The sequence below is a fragment of the Leptinotarsa decemlineata genome, unplaced genomic scaffold, assembly GCF_025532065.1.
Source record: "Leptinotarsa decemlineata unplaced genomic scaffold, Ldec_3_MD MMD2_tig00026307_RagTag_RagTag, whole genome shotgun sequence".
NCBI classification, from domain to species: Eukaryota; Metazoa; Arthropoda; class Insecta; order Coleoptera; family Chrysomelidae; genus Leptinotarsa; species Leptinotarsa decemlineata.
In genome coordinates this window covers 10,632,858-10,650,611 of record NW_027412681.1, presented here as the reverse complement: position 1 = coordinate 10,650,611, position 17,754 = coordinate 10,632,858, and the positions used below count along the sequence as shown (strand labels likewise).

The 17,754-nt window shown below is 32.1% G+C and overlaps 2 protein-coding genes across 2 annotated transcripts; both read right to left on the bottom strand.

Annotated features, from left to right (window-relative positions):
- Nucleotides 1-76: 76 nt before the first annotated feature.
- Nucleotides 77-6,056, bottom strand: LOC111506301 (ciliary microtubule associated protein 1B). Its single transcript, XM_074180928.1, has 4 exons — nt 5,894-6,056; nt 3,112-3,327; nt 2,047-2,248; nt 77-459 (listed from the first exon to the last, which is right to left on the bottom strand). The coding sequence occupies exons 1-4, from the start codon at nt 5,910-5,912 to the stop codon at nt 198-200; spliced, it is 699 nt and encodes a 232-aa protein (XP_074037029.1). The 5' UTR covers nt 5,913-6,056; the 3' UTR covers nt 77-197.
- Nucleotides 6,057-10,813: 4,757 nt separating this feature from the next.
- Nucleotides 10,814-17,376, bottom strand: LOC111506299 (armadillo repeat-containing protein 6 homolog). Its single transcript, XM_023161330.2, has 8 exons — nt 17,064-17,376; nt 16,796-16,985; nt 15,184-15,421; nt 14,874-15,076; nt 14,561-14,706; nt 11,864-11,983; nt 11,655-11,804; nt 10,814-11,168 (listed from the first exon to the last, which is right to left on the bottom strand). Exons 1-8 carry the CDS (start codon nt 17,175-17,177, stop codon nt 10,941-10,943), a joined length of 1,389 nt encoding a protein of 462 aa, XP_023017098.2. The 5' UTR covers nt 17,178-17,376; the 3' UTR covers nt 10,814-10,940.
- Nucleotides 17,377-17,754: the final 378 nt, after the last annotated feature.

Sequence of the window (17,754 nt, the reverse complement as noted above, 5' to 3'; positions counted from 1 at the left end):
TGTTTGTATGATTAGAGTCTTCTATTTCCATTTCCCATAATTTACACTATTCATACTAATTAAAAAAAGAAACACATGACCTAAAATAATTTTATTTTGCTTCATGATAAATGTTAAACTAGAGGAACATTCTCTCATTGTCTTATATACATCCATACATCTCTTGCAGTGAACTCAGTTTCGAAATTTGGATCAGTTTATCTTTGAACGCACGGCATGTCATCTTCGGCTGTGACGTATGGATCGGTATCTGTGCGTAACCCGAACGAGTATCCTGGTTTCTGCGGCAGTTTAGGAAGATAAATAGGGCCTGGAGTACGAGCTTGAGGGTCGGGTGGAAACACTCTAGGTGACATGGTGTAGATGGGAGGCTTGTTTTTGAAGACTTTCGTATCGGTGCCAGTGTATTTCGCAGGACCGGGGGAGCGTTCTTGAGCTGACAAATCATGCTTGAATGACCTAAAATAGGAAAAACACTCATTTAATCTTATTGAATGAGTGTATGTGAAATGAGAAAACAATCAATTGATGCTATTTTGCTGACAAACAGAACTGTGGAAGGTAAAAGTATCTACAGCTAGTATGTCTTCATCAAGAAGAAAAAATATTTCTTAAAAAGCATTTAAATTTATGACATACGTAAATTTAATAGAAATCGGTAATATTGTAACAAAATGAGCATGACTGTACATTCAGAGACACCCTGTAGTATCGTTGAATAAACAATGAATTTGAGGTTGTCTACTGATAGAGATTGTAGAAAGTTCCAGACAAAACATGCTATGCATGTGGATTGAAAAATTGGTTTTTGAAGTTTAAACGAGAAATTGAATTGATTGAACGGTTCACGAAGAATTAAAAGTGTGTATGTGCGCGCGCGCGATTCTAAAGGTTTCATGGCCAGCAATCTGAAGTCGAGAAGTAGGCGACAGATACTTGGTAGGAAGGATATTCCGTGGGAAAATATGAATATGTGGCAAGACAAAAACATTAAAATTTTACGACTTTAATCCAGTAAACCAGCCTTCTGAAAAAGGAAAGTGACTGATTATTACTCACATTGGAAGTATTGATGATTTTGTTGAAAGCGATTTATTGATGTTTGAGTCAGAGGATTCTGGTAATTACCATTGAGACATTAACGGCGATGTATTTGAAGAATATTTTGAGTAAATGATGGACCTCATTCCGTATAACTGTGCATATTTAAAGTGACGGCACTCTCAAAGGCTAAAAAACCAATACATAGAAAGCTGAACTACTCCACGTGTATTGCAGACTTGGCGGTTCAAATTGATAATTTTTACTAACCGAGTTTTATGGTTGGCTGAAGAGTCATAAAATTAAATTTGAAGTCATGTTACGGTGACGAATAGAAATCGGAGAATGTTATCGCCGTCGTGTTCAGTGCTGATCGTGATTTGAGTAATGAAATTCGATATTGATGAAGTATAATTACTTAAAATTTTTGTTATCTGTTTAAAATGTGGCGTCGTTGGACAAGTACTAATAGTAATAACGAATGCGATAAAAACGCAGACTTGTTCCAGTGTAGCGATTCCAATAGCGATGGTGAACAATGCAAAAAAGAGATACCAGTGAATAAGATTCGGATGCATTTGAATATTGAAATACAGAGTGTATGTTCCAATGTATATAAAAATCTACATTTCAAGGTTGGTTTCGAGGAAAACAAACTATAACAAGCAACATCAGATTTGACCGAATTTCCTTTCTCAACTATACGTAAAATAGTCAAAAACATATGAACGCAAGATACGGGATTACTGAAAACTTTAGATGTTCATCTAATAAAATTATTGAAGAAACAATATACGACTGTTACAAAAGCAATGGGATTTCTACAACTGAAATTATTAGGAAAAAATTGAATACTTCCGGCTATAAAGTGAGCTGCTATGACAAAGGAACTAAGTCACTTCTTGGTTTATTTACAGAATCAAAAGTTCTTGCTCATGAGAAAAAAACTTTTTGGCTTTTTACTTTTCCATCGTTATACAAAAAATATATACAATTTTTACTTACATGCTGTAGGCGGCATTGGCATTCTTATCGGGCACTTTGGGACCCAGAGTGGAAGGCACTTCATATTTATCTGGACCAGGAGTTTGGAATCTCTTTACTGGAGGATATCTGTAGGACATAGAATACATTGGTGGGCGCGGTTCCTTCATTCTAGGTACCACTTCTGGCTTGTAAGTACCGGGACCAGGAACTTGAAATAATGCTGGAGGAAAATTCATTTTTGAGGAAAGTAAGTAGATATAATGCTAGGTTTAAATCTTTCCCGTGATTAGAGAGTTGAGTACACAACTATGAAAAAACAAGAATTCAACTGAAAATGGCTGATTTAGTGTTATAGTAATTTGAAATACTGATGTTTTTGTTGCTGCTGGGGAGCCGTCTGACTTCTTAATTTTTTCCAAGTTTCTGGAATATACTGTATCTTCAAAGGTTTATTGCATTTTTTTCTCTCATCTCATACATGACATCTATTTTAACAACCTTGTTCCTGGAGGAAATAGGCAAGTTGGGCGGCCCCCAAGTAGTAAAAAAATTACACAAATTTGCTGAACCATGGATGAGGGCCATTTGATTTAGATGCTCATCTTGAAGTTTTTTTGTAAAAATCAAGAAATAAGTATATTTAAAATCAATTGTGACAAACACTAGGATTTGTTTGTTGTGATGTTTTGTCACCAAAGAATGGATTTATTATTTCCATCAATTAAACGGATATTTATCTTATTGCTGTGTTTATGTTTTGCAAGTTGTATACGAAATCTAATTATTATTATTGAAAATCACAAAGTTTAGAGTTGAAAAGGATGGACTGAAAATAATATCTGAAGATTATATATACAGATGTGAGATGTATACCGGTTGAGAGTTTTTTTATTTTATAATTTTTTATTTGACATTTATGTATATATTTTTTACTTACTCGATGGAAGATCATATTTCTTCAGCATGTAACTTTATACATTTGGAGACATTCTATACTGATACTTCTGGGAAATTATTTCAAAAAGTTCAAAGATGGCTAGGCTTGAAAATATATAACTGCTTTGAAAAAAAGGGATAACTCACACAATTGTTTTGGTCTGGATTTCATAGAATAAGCCGCCGGACTGGCTTTTCCATAACGTGTCATTCCTTGTACGTCATACCCAGGACCAGGTCCGAAAGGTTTCCTTCCGCTGAATAACTTCAATCCAATGGAATACTGGGGGTTCCTATACCTTGATACATCATGCTCAGCATAACCAACAACAGGTGGTAGCATATACTTGCCTGGGCCAGGCCCTAATGAATAAACAAATAGTTGTTGTAAAAAATACAACAAATTTAGAAGATAATAACTGTAAAGTGCTTCGGGCTCCTCTTTTGTTTACACTTTAAAGCGTGAATTATGAAGAAGGTGAAATATGAAATAACAGTCAAATATGCTGTTCTGAACAAAAAATGTTGAAAAACCTCTGAGCTTGTAAAACTTTGGCAAAAAAGTAATATTACGTCATGTCGCTGAAAGGTAGTTATCAACTTTTTTTTTCAAATGTAAATGAAGACCTTGTGAAACGTCGTTTGATAGGCCTTTCAGTTGTCTGTATAACACTGTTTTATTTTTGGGAATCATTCCAGTTATTCCTGAATGATTAGCAGTTTATATTCTTTGTGTCTGCAAACAAAGGATAAATATAATTTCATTACAAATTTTATTCGAAACTGATTCAAGTTCATCCGAATCAATATTCAAAATGTTCATCACTTACTTTCCGTCAATAATACGAATTTATCACATTTTGGAAGATTTCTGGGTCAATTTTGTAAGTTATACTGTCGGGCCTTTTATACGTGGAGAAATAAATCAGTCAAACAAATCAATTCTCAACTGATTTGTTTCAGCAAGATGGGGCACCTCTCCACTATGACAGTATGAATTTCAGAAGCGATGAAAGTGCAGAGGTGATCCCTTGAAATGGCCCTTACTACATTTCCCTTCCAACACCTACTCTAGCCCTTACACAAAATTCTATTATTTTCAATAGAAAGAAGTTACTTAATCAACTTCCCATTAATTTAAGGCAAATATATAATGAAAAAAATCATATTCAGAAAGAAAGTAAAAGAATTCCTTGTTGAGAGGCCCTATTATAGTGTGGACGAATTCTACCAAGGCTCTATCGAGTAATTGCATGTAGCTTTGTGTAAACAAGTTATTGAAATCAACACGAAATGGCTATCAATGTTCATTATGTTGCATTATATATTTACATTTACTCAATATTATTCTGTCCATATACTCTGCTCTTGTCTCTAAGCATTGTTTTATAGCCTATATTTGTTAATTTAATGTCCCATATACACGTTTTACTTTACTAGATTTTGCCAATAAGATGTTCAGATTAGATTTGGTCCGCTGAATCACCTAATGTGACACCCTTAGACTTTTTGTGGAGATTCCTGGAATCTGCAGTACCTATTTTAGAACTGATGGATGTAAGAAATGAATTTGTGAACAGACTTAATTATTGCCTGTTAACGTTAACATAACTTACGAAATTGCCCCAGAAATCTTCCAAAATATTCTAATTGTATTCATATTACTGTCTGGAAGTAATTGGTGAACATTTATAAGGAGTAACTGGAGTGGGTTTTGAAAAAGTGTTTTATTGAAATTATGCTGTTCATGGTTTGTTTTCCGATTGTAAAAAAACATAAAAGCTCGTCTGATTTCCAAAAGTAAAGCAGTGTCGAACAGAGAAATAAAAATCATATAAAACAATATCACAAGAATTTCTTTTCACAAATGAATGATGACTTGGACCATTCTTGATATCGTATCTACGAGACAGCTTCGAGCTGCAAGACTGTTTAAATGTAAATGCGAATTAGATGGAAAGCATAAAAAGTGACAGTAACAAAGTATGAAAAATAGTGATGACTTGTATTTGTGTTACGAAATGAAGTTGTGTAAGCACACCACATAATTACTCATTATCAAGAAGTGTACATTGTAAGTTCATGACACTTTATTTTTTGAAGATATTGATATAAAAAATGCTCCAAATTTTTAATATGAGAGATGGTCTGCTTTCGAACTGTATTAAATGCATTTTTTGTAATCTACCTCTATTACCAGAATTAATCATTTATCTTATTAAGTTATGTAGTTACCTACTGTTATATAAAAGACATAGAATAGTTTGATACAAGTCCATCTAATGAAGTTACCGTGTAGCAGAATGGGTCTTGCATAAAATTTAATGTGGAAATTAAATAATTGTGATAGTGTCCTAAATACTGTTTGAACTTCATTCAAATTTCAAAATGTGTTTTCGGTTTACCAGCTGTTACCTCCTAACGAACGACCGTCAGAAGTCGAAACATATGCAATTTAGGGGTTAACGAGGTATTATCTTTCGTCATCTCTCAAGTGAGACTCCAACGACGCTAAATGGAATACCTCTAACAGCGAATAATGAATCACAATTTAGAGAAATATTAAGCCCAGGTTAGTAATAAAAAACGGAAACAGAATGTAACAGTTTTCTTTATTTCAAACATCGGTGTTTTTAAATTGTTAGTTGTACATCAGAAACGTTCAGATTAGAAAAAGGAGCTGTTTCTGAAATATTTTTCATCTATTCATAATTTAATTTGATAATACAAAACAGAAAGAGTTACGTGGGAGCAACTTCTTTAAGATTTTTCTGAAATACACTTGAAATCACCTCGCCAAAGAAAAAAAATTCTCTGGGAGGTTTCATGATGTTTATAGAGGTTCTACATAGAAATTGAGAAATCCACAAACACAATCTCGACAGATACATCTTTTTAAGGTATTAGTTATAGTTATAAGTACACTTACCGATGTTTTTTCTTGGCATCTTGGCGTTTTGATATTAATTTTCTTGAAGGTACGTGTGATATTATGAAAAATGTGATGAATGATATGATTTTAGGTCAAAAAATTGCGAGCATTTTGAAATTTTGGTGACACTTTTGATTTGCGACACAACATAAACGGCATTTAGGTATCTAGATCGATGTTTAAAATTCTGAAGCCTATACAGGGTGATTCGGTGAAAACATTTTGCGTTTGGGAAAATTAAATTATTTACGAATAAATGTTTTTGCCTTCAATTACAAAATTTGCTGGTTTCATATCTTAAAATGGAGAGTAAAATGACTATTTCACTTCCTAGGTCCAAACATTTGTTAGCAAATATTAAATTCATTATTTTTCCTTGAGAAAGTTACTATATATCTGTAGAGTAGGGAGGGTGAGTGTAGGCCCACAGCACTTAAGCCACATGTGACCCATTGTACATCCTCCCGAGGAGTTGTCCTCCTTCGTCATCGTCCATCCTGTCCTTTCCAGGAAGGTGAACAGGTCATTGGAAGACATCTCCTATATATCGGCAGGTGTAGGCCAAGACTCGCCGAACACACACTCTCTCTGGGCACTCGCATAGGACATGCCTGACAGTCTCATCCTGCATAGAGGTGTGTCCACTAGCCCCATATTATGGATGTGTTTCCTTAGTTGACAGTGGTCAGTCTGAAATCCTACTGTTAAGCGTAGATTTTCCCTGGTCATTGCCAGGTATTTCATCGGCGCCACTTTTTCAGGGTGATCCTGGCAAGATTGCATCCTTTGATTCCATCCCATCTCTTTAGGGATTGAGCATGGGTGTTACTATATTTAATTAATTCAGTAATTTAATAGAGTGAACAAGAACTTTCCCTTTTCTTTATCTACATAGTTTTTCGCAACATTTTTCATTTATACCGATTGTTTGAAAAAAATCTTGTTGCCAAAAAAAAGTATTGAGAAAAATGGAGATGAGCTTTTAGTAAGTTTTGGAAAAAAATTAAAATTGAAAGAAGGAGAAGTTACTCAATGACCCCAGACAACGCTGTTTCGACCCACCGGGTGTCATCTGTGGCGCTAGGATGAACCACTGAATTGTTCTAAAACGAACAAGCCCAAAAGTAAAGGTGCCATCTATGTCAAGCTGTCATATATGGAAACGACCGAAAACTCAATTCCCGAATATTAAGGATAAACGAGTCTCCACAAGGCGGTCCATTGCAAAGCCAAGCTTTGACATCGACCGTCTTTTGTCTTTCATCATTTCTTAATCTCTTTCAGAGGTCGATGTCAAAGCTTGGTTTTACAATGAACCGCCTTGTCGCCTGTCGTTCCCACAGATGAAGTCTTCGTAGGGGGAGATGCATCATCTTAGCTTTAAAGAGAAATAAGTCGAATAATTTTCTTTTTGAAAAAATATGGCAAAAATCATGTCGGGTGATAAATTTGTAATATTTATTGTAAAAAATTGAATAATTTAAGTAAGATTATTAACAAAACATGTGATGACTAACATAACCTTGATACTTTATTGATATTGAATCAACTGCATGAAAAAAAAAATTACCTTCACACAAGAAAAATGTTGACTTACCATTGGCTAAGCAAATGACATATTGTTTTGAGTGTATCTCCCTTGTATATGAGATTGAAGAAACTTGTTATATCCAGATTCCTGCAGATCATGTTTTGTGAAGTTCAAAACTTGAGATGTAAAGCAGCTTTTGAAGGTTTATGTCATGTTCCATATATCTAATTTTTTTATTTTATATAAAAAAATAATTTTGAATTATCTACTAAACCAATTTCATTTTCGATGTTTACTTCCTCCATTTTCATTATAATTGTACTCATTATTATTATTTTTGATGACACTGTATACGTGCACTGAATATCTTTTGCATACTTGTGAATCTGAAAACTTTGTTATGGACATTGAAACATACTCTTGATCGGGTTGTTTTCAATGATCTGGTCGCCTCTGGATCATTGCGCCCTGGGCCATTACCCTCCTTGGGCTGGCACATGTAAATTAATTAGGTCAGTACCTACACCTGATATTCTTCTGAATGTAAGGGAGGAAACAAAAGCTTGTTTATACGATACAATAGTGCTCAGTTTGACAATTTAATAATGTAAATTTTTCTGTTTAGTTTCAATTTTTATTTCAAAATCAAATACAAACATAAAAAAGTATTTTAATTACAGTAAAATTCAAATCTAAGTTTTTTGGTCAGCGTAAGTGGTTCATTTTTCTTATTCAGCTATCTGAAAGTTGTTTGATTCCAACTGTTATCAATGTTCACTCCATAACGTTTGACCCATGCTAGGAATAGCATGTTGAAAGGTAAGACCTCGTTATTCCTTAAATCGAAGAAGTTTCAACTTCTGAGGAAGGAAGTTCTTAACATGCGTTATACATAAGTGAAGTCGTCGCCTAACTTATAACGGGTGATTTATTTTTTCAGTTCATAAAGAGTAAAATTGGTGATGATTCCTCGGAAATGAAACGTCTTATTGATAACCTAAAAAAGTTATTTTGTACAGCTTGAAAAGTGACAATGAAAAAGTGATTTTCAATTGACTTGAAAGGGGGAAATAATTTTTGGGAAAAAACTTTTTGGCTTTCTTCTCAATCTCCATAAATAAAATGTGGAAAGATATATAGTTCATGCACATAATTTTCTTTCAGATACAAACTGGAAGAAAAGAAAGCCTTCTCGAATCAACTACTTTCACATGAACATTGAATTATATGAAAAAAAACTTTTTCTATTCAATCGGTTCTCCAGACGTCTGTTATTGAATTGTAACAAATATAATTCACAGGAAAACTACATAACTTGATAAATGGAAGAGCATTATTTTTCAATATCTCGAATAACGTCAAAAAAATAAATTGAAACGAAATTGGTGAATTTTAGTTCTTTTCAAATATCTCCAGAACTGATCAGAATTTTCTACTTTTTAAAACGTCATTTGAGTAACCTCTAAAATAGGTAATTTTTAACTAATTTAACTGACTTAGTGAATACTTCATGATTTCTAATTTTCCCATGCTGGTCTTTCTTATCTTGGCAAACACTTTTTCCTTCTTTTATGATTTGTTACCCAATAAAATTAGAAACCTTCATTCAATTAGTTTCTTCGAACAAAAAAAAATCTCAGTAAATATTGAGTCAAAAGTTGATTGATGATTCAGTGAATAAAAAATGTTCATGATGTTGGATCATGAATGGTTTGTTTTTAAACTGTGAATTCAATCAATTACATTTCCTTGAATCTCATTCAACAGTTGACATCCAAGTTTGGCTTTGCAACAGACAGCATTTGGTATCCTCGATTATAATTGATATTCTTCGTTTGAGTTTTTTGTCGATCCAATATATGAAAAAATGTCTTTACTCACTTGAACTCAGAATTTTTCAATATCTATATATATAATTGATAGTGTAACGACCGTATGTATATATAGAATAGTAGTTTTTCGGGGATTCGGTCTGATAAACATTAGCGAAAGCTCGGACAGCTTAAAAGTGTAAATATTTATTCTAATCAGACCGAATCCCGAAAAACTACTATTATATATATATATATATATATATATATATATATATATATATATATATATATATATATATATATATATATATATATATATAATTTTTTTTTTTAATTGATGCAACTAATTTTCCTTTATTTTGAGTATTTCAATATTAAATTCTGCAGTTTGAGGAGTGCCTAGAAGGTGACAGTACTACCAACTGTCGAAAGCGCTCGCAGATAATTAATAGAAGATATAAAGCTTCAAATCCTTTTTGTAGAATTTAATATTGAAATATAAGTACTCTTTGATCATTCCCATATTGATTTCAAGAGCCACCGGTATACAACTGTTTCAGCCTATTGGGCATCGTCAGTACCGGGCAGGCGGTCCTCGATTGAAGACAAAATGAGAAAAAACCAAGAAAGTACTTGATAAAAATAGCTGCGTAAACACAAGCGAAACATTAATTCTATTAATTATCTGCAGATAATTAATAGAAGATATAAAGCTTCAAATCCTTTTTGTATATATATATATATATATATATATATATATATATATATATATATATATATATATATATATATATATATATATATATATATTTCTCTGAAGCTAATTCACTTTTCATTCATTCATTCCAGTACATATGAAGAACTGCTTCAAATACCACTTCGAATACTACAACAAAATAAAGCTTTAAATGTATTTTTCTTCTGCCTGTCTTAGAAAGAACTAAAAACCTTTTCTCAAACATCAATTCTATTCATAAATTCAAAGTATGTACCTTTTTGCAGTACGCTAAGAAGAATAAAAATATACCACTAAGAAATTACATTACTTGTACATGGTCATGAAACAAGACAGTTCAAAAAGTCTTAAATCTGCATTCACCCGAAAATCTACATTAACAAAAGATTAATTGCCTATAATGAATTACTAAATGACATTAAACACTTTACCAATAAAGCAAAATTTACATTGACATTAAACTATTATTGGCTGTTTTAATTTACATTATCATTTTTATTTATTTTTATTTCAAATTAGACCAATTCTGAAATACTTGTAGTAGTTTCTTGGGAGTGAATAAATGTTCATTATTATAAATTCAATGTTTGAACTCATATGTTCATAAAAAACAGTACTGAGTAAAAGAAACCTCTATTCACCATTGAGCTGGGTTTGAGATCTCTGTCAATCTCAATAGATAGTAGCTTCTTCATAACGAGAGTCCTTATACCCAATTTTTTCAGTTCAATAACAGGCATGGCAATGTTCATAAGCTAATGATTTGCGTTAAGCAAAAAAAGCCTCCGATTTTTCGTAAATCTAGCAAATATTTCACAAAAAACAAAAACATATTAAAAAAGCAATATATATTGAAGACAGATATGAAACGGTAAAAAAGTTAACATATTAATAAATAATTGCATGTAAAAAGTATATAAACTTTAGTTTCATAAGCGTTACGATGCTACTGTGAAACTCAACTCATTTCCTTGACAACCCAGTAGTCAGTGCTCCTCCTTTACCAGTCCATTCTTCTTTCAGCTGCACTTTGGCTCCCAAATCACGCAAGGCAGCCTTTATATCATACTCAATGTCCTTGAATATTTTCAAATCTTCTTGAAGAATTTCTTCAATACCCAAATCCAAAAAGGTAGAGCATTGGTATTTGCTTCTGGATACCATGTTCCTCACAGCCCAGCTAGCAAATTTCTGGAAAAAAGATATTCACATTATGTTTCACTTAGGAAAAATTTTGAAGAATTTATTGTGAGATTTTCACTGGAAGGTAACAAAACTGCAAACAATCACAACACGTGTTCTGCTACACAGTAGCAGACAGAAGACCATAAGAATAATAGGTTTCAAACAGCACTGTCGTTATTTTTTGTTATTCTACCACTTCCAACATTATATATCTATGAAGTTTTACTAGAGATTCATGAATATGTTGATAAATTTGGCAGACATTGTGATATACATGTTAGTGGAACGAGATCGGCAAGTTTACTGAACCTACCCAGACATAAATTAACAATTGGTAAAAGTAGTTTACTGACTTATATTTCTATAATCATCTTATAAAACCATGTGAATAATTAAGTTTTCATTATTCAAAAAGGTTTTTTATTTTTCAATACATTTAGATGTAAAACATACTTTCTGTCATGTATCCAGTAAATATAAAAATTATATTACCTGTATTTGCTTTTCATTTCTATATAACTTCATAATTTCTACTATTACAGCTGGTACTCCTGCTTCGAAAAAGACCTTGCTATTATCAGAACTTCTGAGAGTTAGAGCAGATATACAACCCAACCCAGCTACAGCAGTAGACATATTACCCTGAAAGAAATAACTTCTTTCATCTAGCTCTTTTCCTTCAAAGTTTCACAGTCAATCACCTTATTTGTCTCTAAAGCTGCAACAATCACAGGAGCTAAACCTTTCTGCACCATATGCGCTTTACAATCGTCGTTTCCAGCTAGAGATTTAATGAGTTTGAAACATTGCCTATTGATTTTCTGGAATAAAAAATCTTCATGTAGTAAACATTTTGATTCATTAAAAAATGATAAAGAATGAATGAATAAAAAATACTGTTCCGATAACAACTAAATATAATAATGTGTTTGTTCTTGGTTTGAATCATATTTATCAGACTGTGTTCAGAAGGTGAACTTCAAAAATATGAAATCAGACAATTTGGAAATTGAAAGTGGGTTACCTCAGGGATCTGTCCTCGGCCCGTTGCTCTTTTTATTGTATATTAATGACTTTGCTGATATTTCTTTGGAAGTTAAATGTTCAATCTTTGCCGATGACACGTCTATACTTTGGGATAACAATAATGTTGATGCATTACAAACAAATATTGAAAATGACTTGGGAGAAGTGAAGCAATGGTGTGTGCAAATTCAATGTCTTTCAATACATCAAAAACAAATTTAATTTCTTTAAAATGCCATTAAGATGAAATATTTCTTGATGAGCAAATCATTTAATATAAACAAGAGAATAAGTTTTTGGGACTCTATATTGTCAATAAAGTAAACTTTGGATTGCATATCCGCCAATTGTGTAATAATCTATTGTCAGGCTGCTTTGCCATAAGATATACAGGGTATTTTCTAACTAAGGTACGAAACTTCAAAGGGTGATTCGTTAAGTCATTTTAGAAAAAAAAGTTGTTATGAAAATATGTCCGGAATTGCTTTGTTTCTGAGATACAGGGCGTTGAAGTTTAAAAAAACGTTATTTATAAAATCTCACAAATATCCTCACACCGATTTGGCTGAAATTTGCTACAGTTATTTGAATCGATAAGGTGCTTATTTAGCCCTAACTAGATTGAAATTATCAAGTCCAGTGGAGTCTCAGTGGGCACCACAGTCAACAATATTGGGAAAAGAAAGTACGCCATTGACTTGTTGCAGTTTTTATTTTTTTTTTAGATTAATCAACTGAAAATACAACTTATTGTAGTTTGTTTTTTTCATATCGGTTTTGAGAAAAAAAATTGAAGCCACTTTGCATATCATGAAAACCTGTTTTGGAGACACTGACACTGATAGTGCTGTCATATCAGTGAAAGTCACATTTGCCAATTAGCAGTGATTCCATCATAAATAATTTCACTAATGGTGAAATGGCTGACACACACTTTATTTATGGATTAACAAATGGAAATGCAGAAGCATGGAGAATTTACCAGGACATATATCTCAACAGAGTAATTCCATATGCTAAAACATTCATAGCTACATGCAAGAAACTGGAAGTTTTAATAAAAATTCAGGTGGTGAAAGACCAGAAACTCTCCATGACCAACACATTTTTTTTATCTTTCTCTCCTGGTATCCAATTTGATTATAAACTTCGACATAAGCTTTATATTATACCAAAAATAATATGGACATAGAGGATATTTACTTCAGATATTGCATTTTTTGATTTTGAGAAAATTGTTTCTTTCCAAGCTAGGATGACATGAAACCAGAGCCCAAAAACAAAGCATTCGTGATCTAACACCAGACAGTGCTATCTCGACCCACAGTAGGTTCCATCAGTAGTGCTAGGCTAAACCAGGAATGCAATATTGGGCTCAAGTGTTTTTAAATGGCAAGCATGCATACTAAATGGCAATGACATCCCCACTTACGAAAATGACATCTATGGAATGGACCGAAGGACAATTAAGTCCAATATTTTGTTGGTCAGCCTAGCACCACTGAAGACATCTATATTGGGTCGAAAGAGTAGCGTATGGTGTTTAATCACCAAAGCTTCAATTATGGCTCGGGTTGCCTTGCGGTGAGAGCTATGATGAAATACAGAAGAATTGTTTATCTTTGATATTCATCGTCCAAGTTTTCTATCAGTTCTATAGATGGCTTATTCATAAGAGATGCAATCGCCCCTCACTAAGCTATGGCGAAATCATTGAGTTTTATGAACCTACATAAAAGTTATTTTTAATTTTTGGAGTAAAAAAATGTTTTCAGAAAATAGATTCATACACATTGAATTTTGATTTTTCATCAAAATTATTCCTAAATTTTTGAAAAAGTCAGCCGGTTAAAATCTTGTCATAGATCTCACCAGTTTGATGACCTTCAATTCTATTTTATAATACTCTTTTTTTTTATATTACATATTATTTTCAAGTAACTCGTGTGGTGGTTTCCAATATTTTTTTATTAATAATTTTTTTTGTAGAAATCTATGAAAAAACTAATTATATGAAATTCAAAACACAACTAAAATAATATATCTTGAAATACGTTGACAATTTTCTAGTTTCACAATTTTTTTGTTTTTTTTATTTGTTGTATTTATTATTCTTAGTATGTTTTTCCTTTTTTTTCTCTTATTTTCAATTTGTATGTTACATTGTCCCTACTATGAACATGTAATGTTTTTTGGAATTAATAAATTCATTATTATTGAATAAGTTTTTAAATCTATTGAAATTTTCAATTTCTTTCCTGTAAGTTACTTACTTTATTAAGACCAAATCTATTTTTTTTTACTTTTGCTAATTTTTGAGCATTGGGAAAAGTAATACTGGATATTTACAAACTTCAGAACCTAAAACTCACCTCACTGTCGGGAAAACCTTGCATCACATCTCGTATCATCTCTAGTCCACCAGCATCTTCGACTTTTTTGCAAAATTCTGTTCTAACCATCAATGCTGATATCGTCAATATTAAATCGTTCATAAGAGCTTCATCTAATTGAAAACCTGAAAAGTCATTTTAAAAACTGACCATTCACTAAATAATTTCAAATTTGATATTTAGAAATTACACAAAAAAGATAAATTAGGATCACCTACAAAATAAGACATTTCTCCACGTCAAAACTACTGCTATCAAATATTTTTTCATCAAAGTGAGAAGCGATACATACGAACAAGAAGTCCTACAAGGCAACATAATGTTTCGCTTGCTATAATCCTTGCATGTTCATGAGCATTTCCAAACTCGACTCGTACGTCATCGTCTAGAACCAGAGCTCGACACACAGCTAGGACTTCTTTCAATATCTCCGATGAGCCGTCACTCAAGAGCTCTTTCAAGTTATCCAAAATGTGTGCTTTAAAAATGTTTTGCCTAATAATATGAAACAATCAGTAATGGTGATCACAAACTAGGTTTATATTAGAAAAATTGGTTTTTGAAACCAATTTTTCTAGATCTGTTATTGTAAATATTCTCACCTATTCATTTCATGCATAACGCAACATTCCTTAGTCCACCTCAATGTTAATTTTTTGATGTCAAAGTCAACACCTTTCTTGAGATTAGAAATAATCACTTCAATTCCTCTTTCATTTAAGAGATCAGGCTGTTTGCTCATCAGTGCTACAAGAGCTCTGAGACAACCTTTTACAATATTTACATCTTCTTTATTGCTCTGTAATGTATCTAGGATAGCATCATATGCTCCACTCTTTCCTGCAACAAAATAATTGTCTCATAGGGATATAAGAAAATAAAATTACCACATGCAATTTTATAAGACTTCCATAAAATCAGTTTAAAAAACTTCGACAAGTGTTTTGTATCGAAATATTGTTTTCAGACAGGACTATTCTAAACTAATTACCTGTCATGCAAATTAAGGTAACATATTTACCAGAGTCGAAGATAAACATTTTTGAATTTATCTCTATTCACTACTTGCTCTTTATGTGATTGATTATTGTTGAAATATTACTTTACTTCATTTTGAGCGTGTGAGATGGTGAAGTTGGTCGAGTGCCATAGACAAATTTTGGTGCTCGTATGCAATTCGCATTTTTTTGTTAACATTTTTCCGCAAAGTTAATAGTGAAAATCTCGCTGGAGTGTTTTCACACAGACATACCACATACAGTTCACACCTCTTGAAAACAACATTGGAGGTTTGCAGCTGCAACCTGCAGATCACGGAGACAAGGTCAGTGCATTTTCGACTTGTTTTCTATCGTTTCACAAAATCGCTTTTCACCTTTTTTTTTCTTAAGCCCAATAAGAAACAATCTCCATGGTTTCAAAATGATCTAACTTTAATACATATGTCTGTGCTGCAGACATATTTATTCAGCTGCAGGGTAGTAATCAACAATATTAGTATTCATCAGACAACAAAATTATCAGTATTCAACATAGCTTAGAAATTGAATCTTTAAAACATGTATGTTACATAAGACACACTTGTAATTGTGAATCTATTGATTTCTTTGGAAATGAGACTGGAATGAAATATACATTATAAATGAGAACTATTAAGAAGTGAACTATTTGTAAATGAAATAATGGAAAAAAGCCACAGTAGACAAAGATTTGCATGGTTTAACTTCAACAGGCGATACATATCAAAATATTGAAAAAAATACAGTTGTTTCTTCAAAGCAGCAAGGAAACTGTACAATAATATCCGCTTGGTAACATAATGAAAAAAATGGATGTAACTAGTAAAGATAACAAACAAAAACAACCAAATAAAGATATAACATTAAATATCGATAGTGATATAATAAATACTGTTCCCAATACCATAACTGCAACACTCTTCTGTCGACGCACATTTTGAGAAGAGATAAAGTACAATTATTCACAAATACTGAATATTTTGAACATCAGTACTTCAACGCAATAAAAAATTTGAAACAGATCTCATATTCTTACATGAAGTTGTCAATTGTTATATTAAGTCTTCAGAATCAATCGACCTTTTACATTTTTTTGTAAATCTGAGAAGGAACACAAATATTGAGATGACGATAAGTATGGGCAATTTCTACTTGAACCTGAACTCAATTTTTATTTTGAAAAAGAAAATGTTACCTGCTGCTACTTTTTGTGGAATGCCCTTTTCACATTCTATTTTTATCGCCTCCAGTTGTTTGATAATCTCGTTCATAGAATTTGATTTCGAACTATTCAGCTTCTCTAATGTCTTAACTTCTTCTTCAATATGTTCCATAGAAATTGGAGCACTTATAAATTGTATATTGACAGAATTCAAATCAACACCCTTAAAAAAAAAGTTACTGTCAATAATGACAAAAGACTTGCAGATAATTTGACTTTCTGTACACCTAATAATTTTTACCTGCGATTCGAATTGTATAACAGTTTCCTTCACCGCTTCTTCTGGTGTTAACCCTAATAAATCCATGTTTTCTCTGACAGCTTCTTCAAAAGTTTCTTGGCTTATTACTACCATAATTGGAATTCTCAAAGGGATTCAACTAAAATAAAAACTTGTAGTAAAAACTTTTTTGCTTTGTCTAATTGAAATTGTTTAGTCAATGATTTTAGAGTTTATAATGTAGTTTTGAAGATATGGGATAAATTCTTTAAATATATGGATAAATTACAATATTACAACAAAAAACTTTTAATACTGTCAGTGTCATCTGTCATCTAATTAACTGGCAGCTGTCACTAATCACAATCACTGATCTTTAAATATGTTTTGTTGACTTTAATCTCATACATACATACCTGTCAAAAGTTGTTCGCTATCTCTGCTCAATGTATTTCATTCAAGTAGAAAGATATAATAACTTTCAGTATAATAGTTTATGAAATATGAGTAGAAGGACCACAAAAATCAATATATTATTATTTTTTCAAAATTCACGCTTATAACTGTAAATTCACAGTTACAACAGTACATCGTCAAATTCTCAATTTTAACTTATAAGACAAAAATTCATATTTTTTCTACTTGAATTGCACAATTTTGACTAGTTATCTTTGATTTTGATATACATTTCTTCTTCTCCCTGTTCATTGTG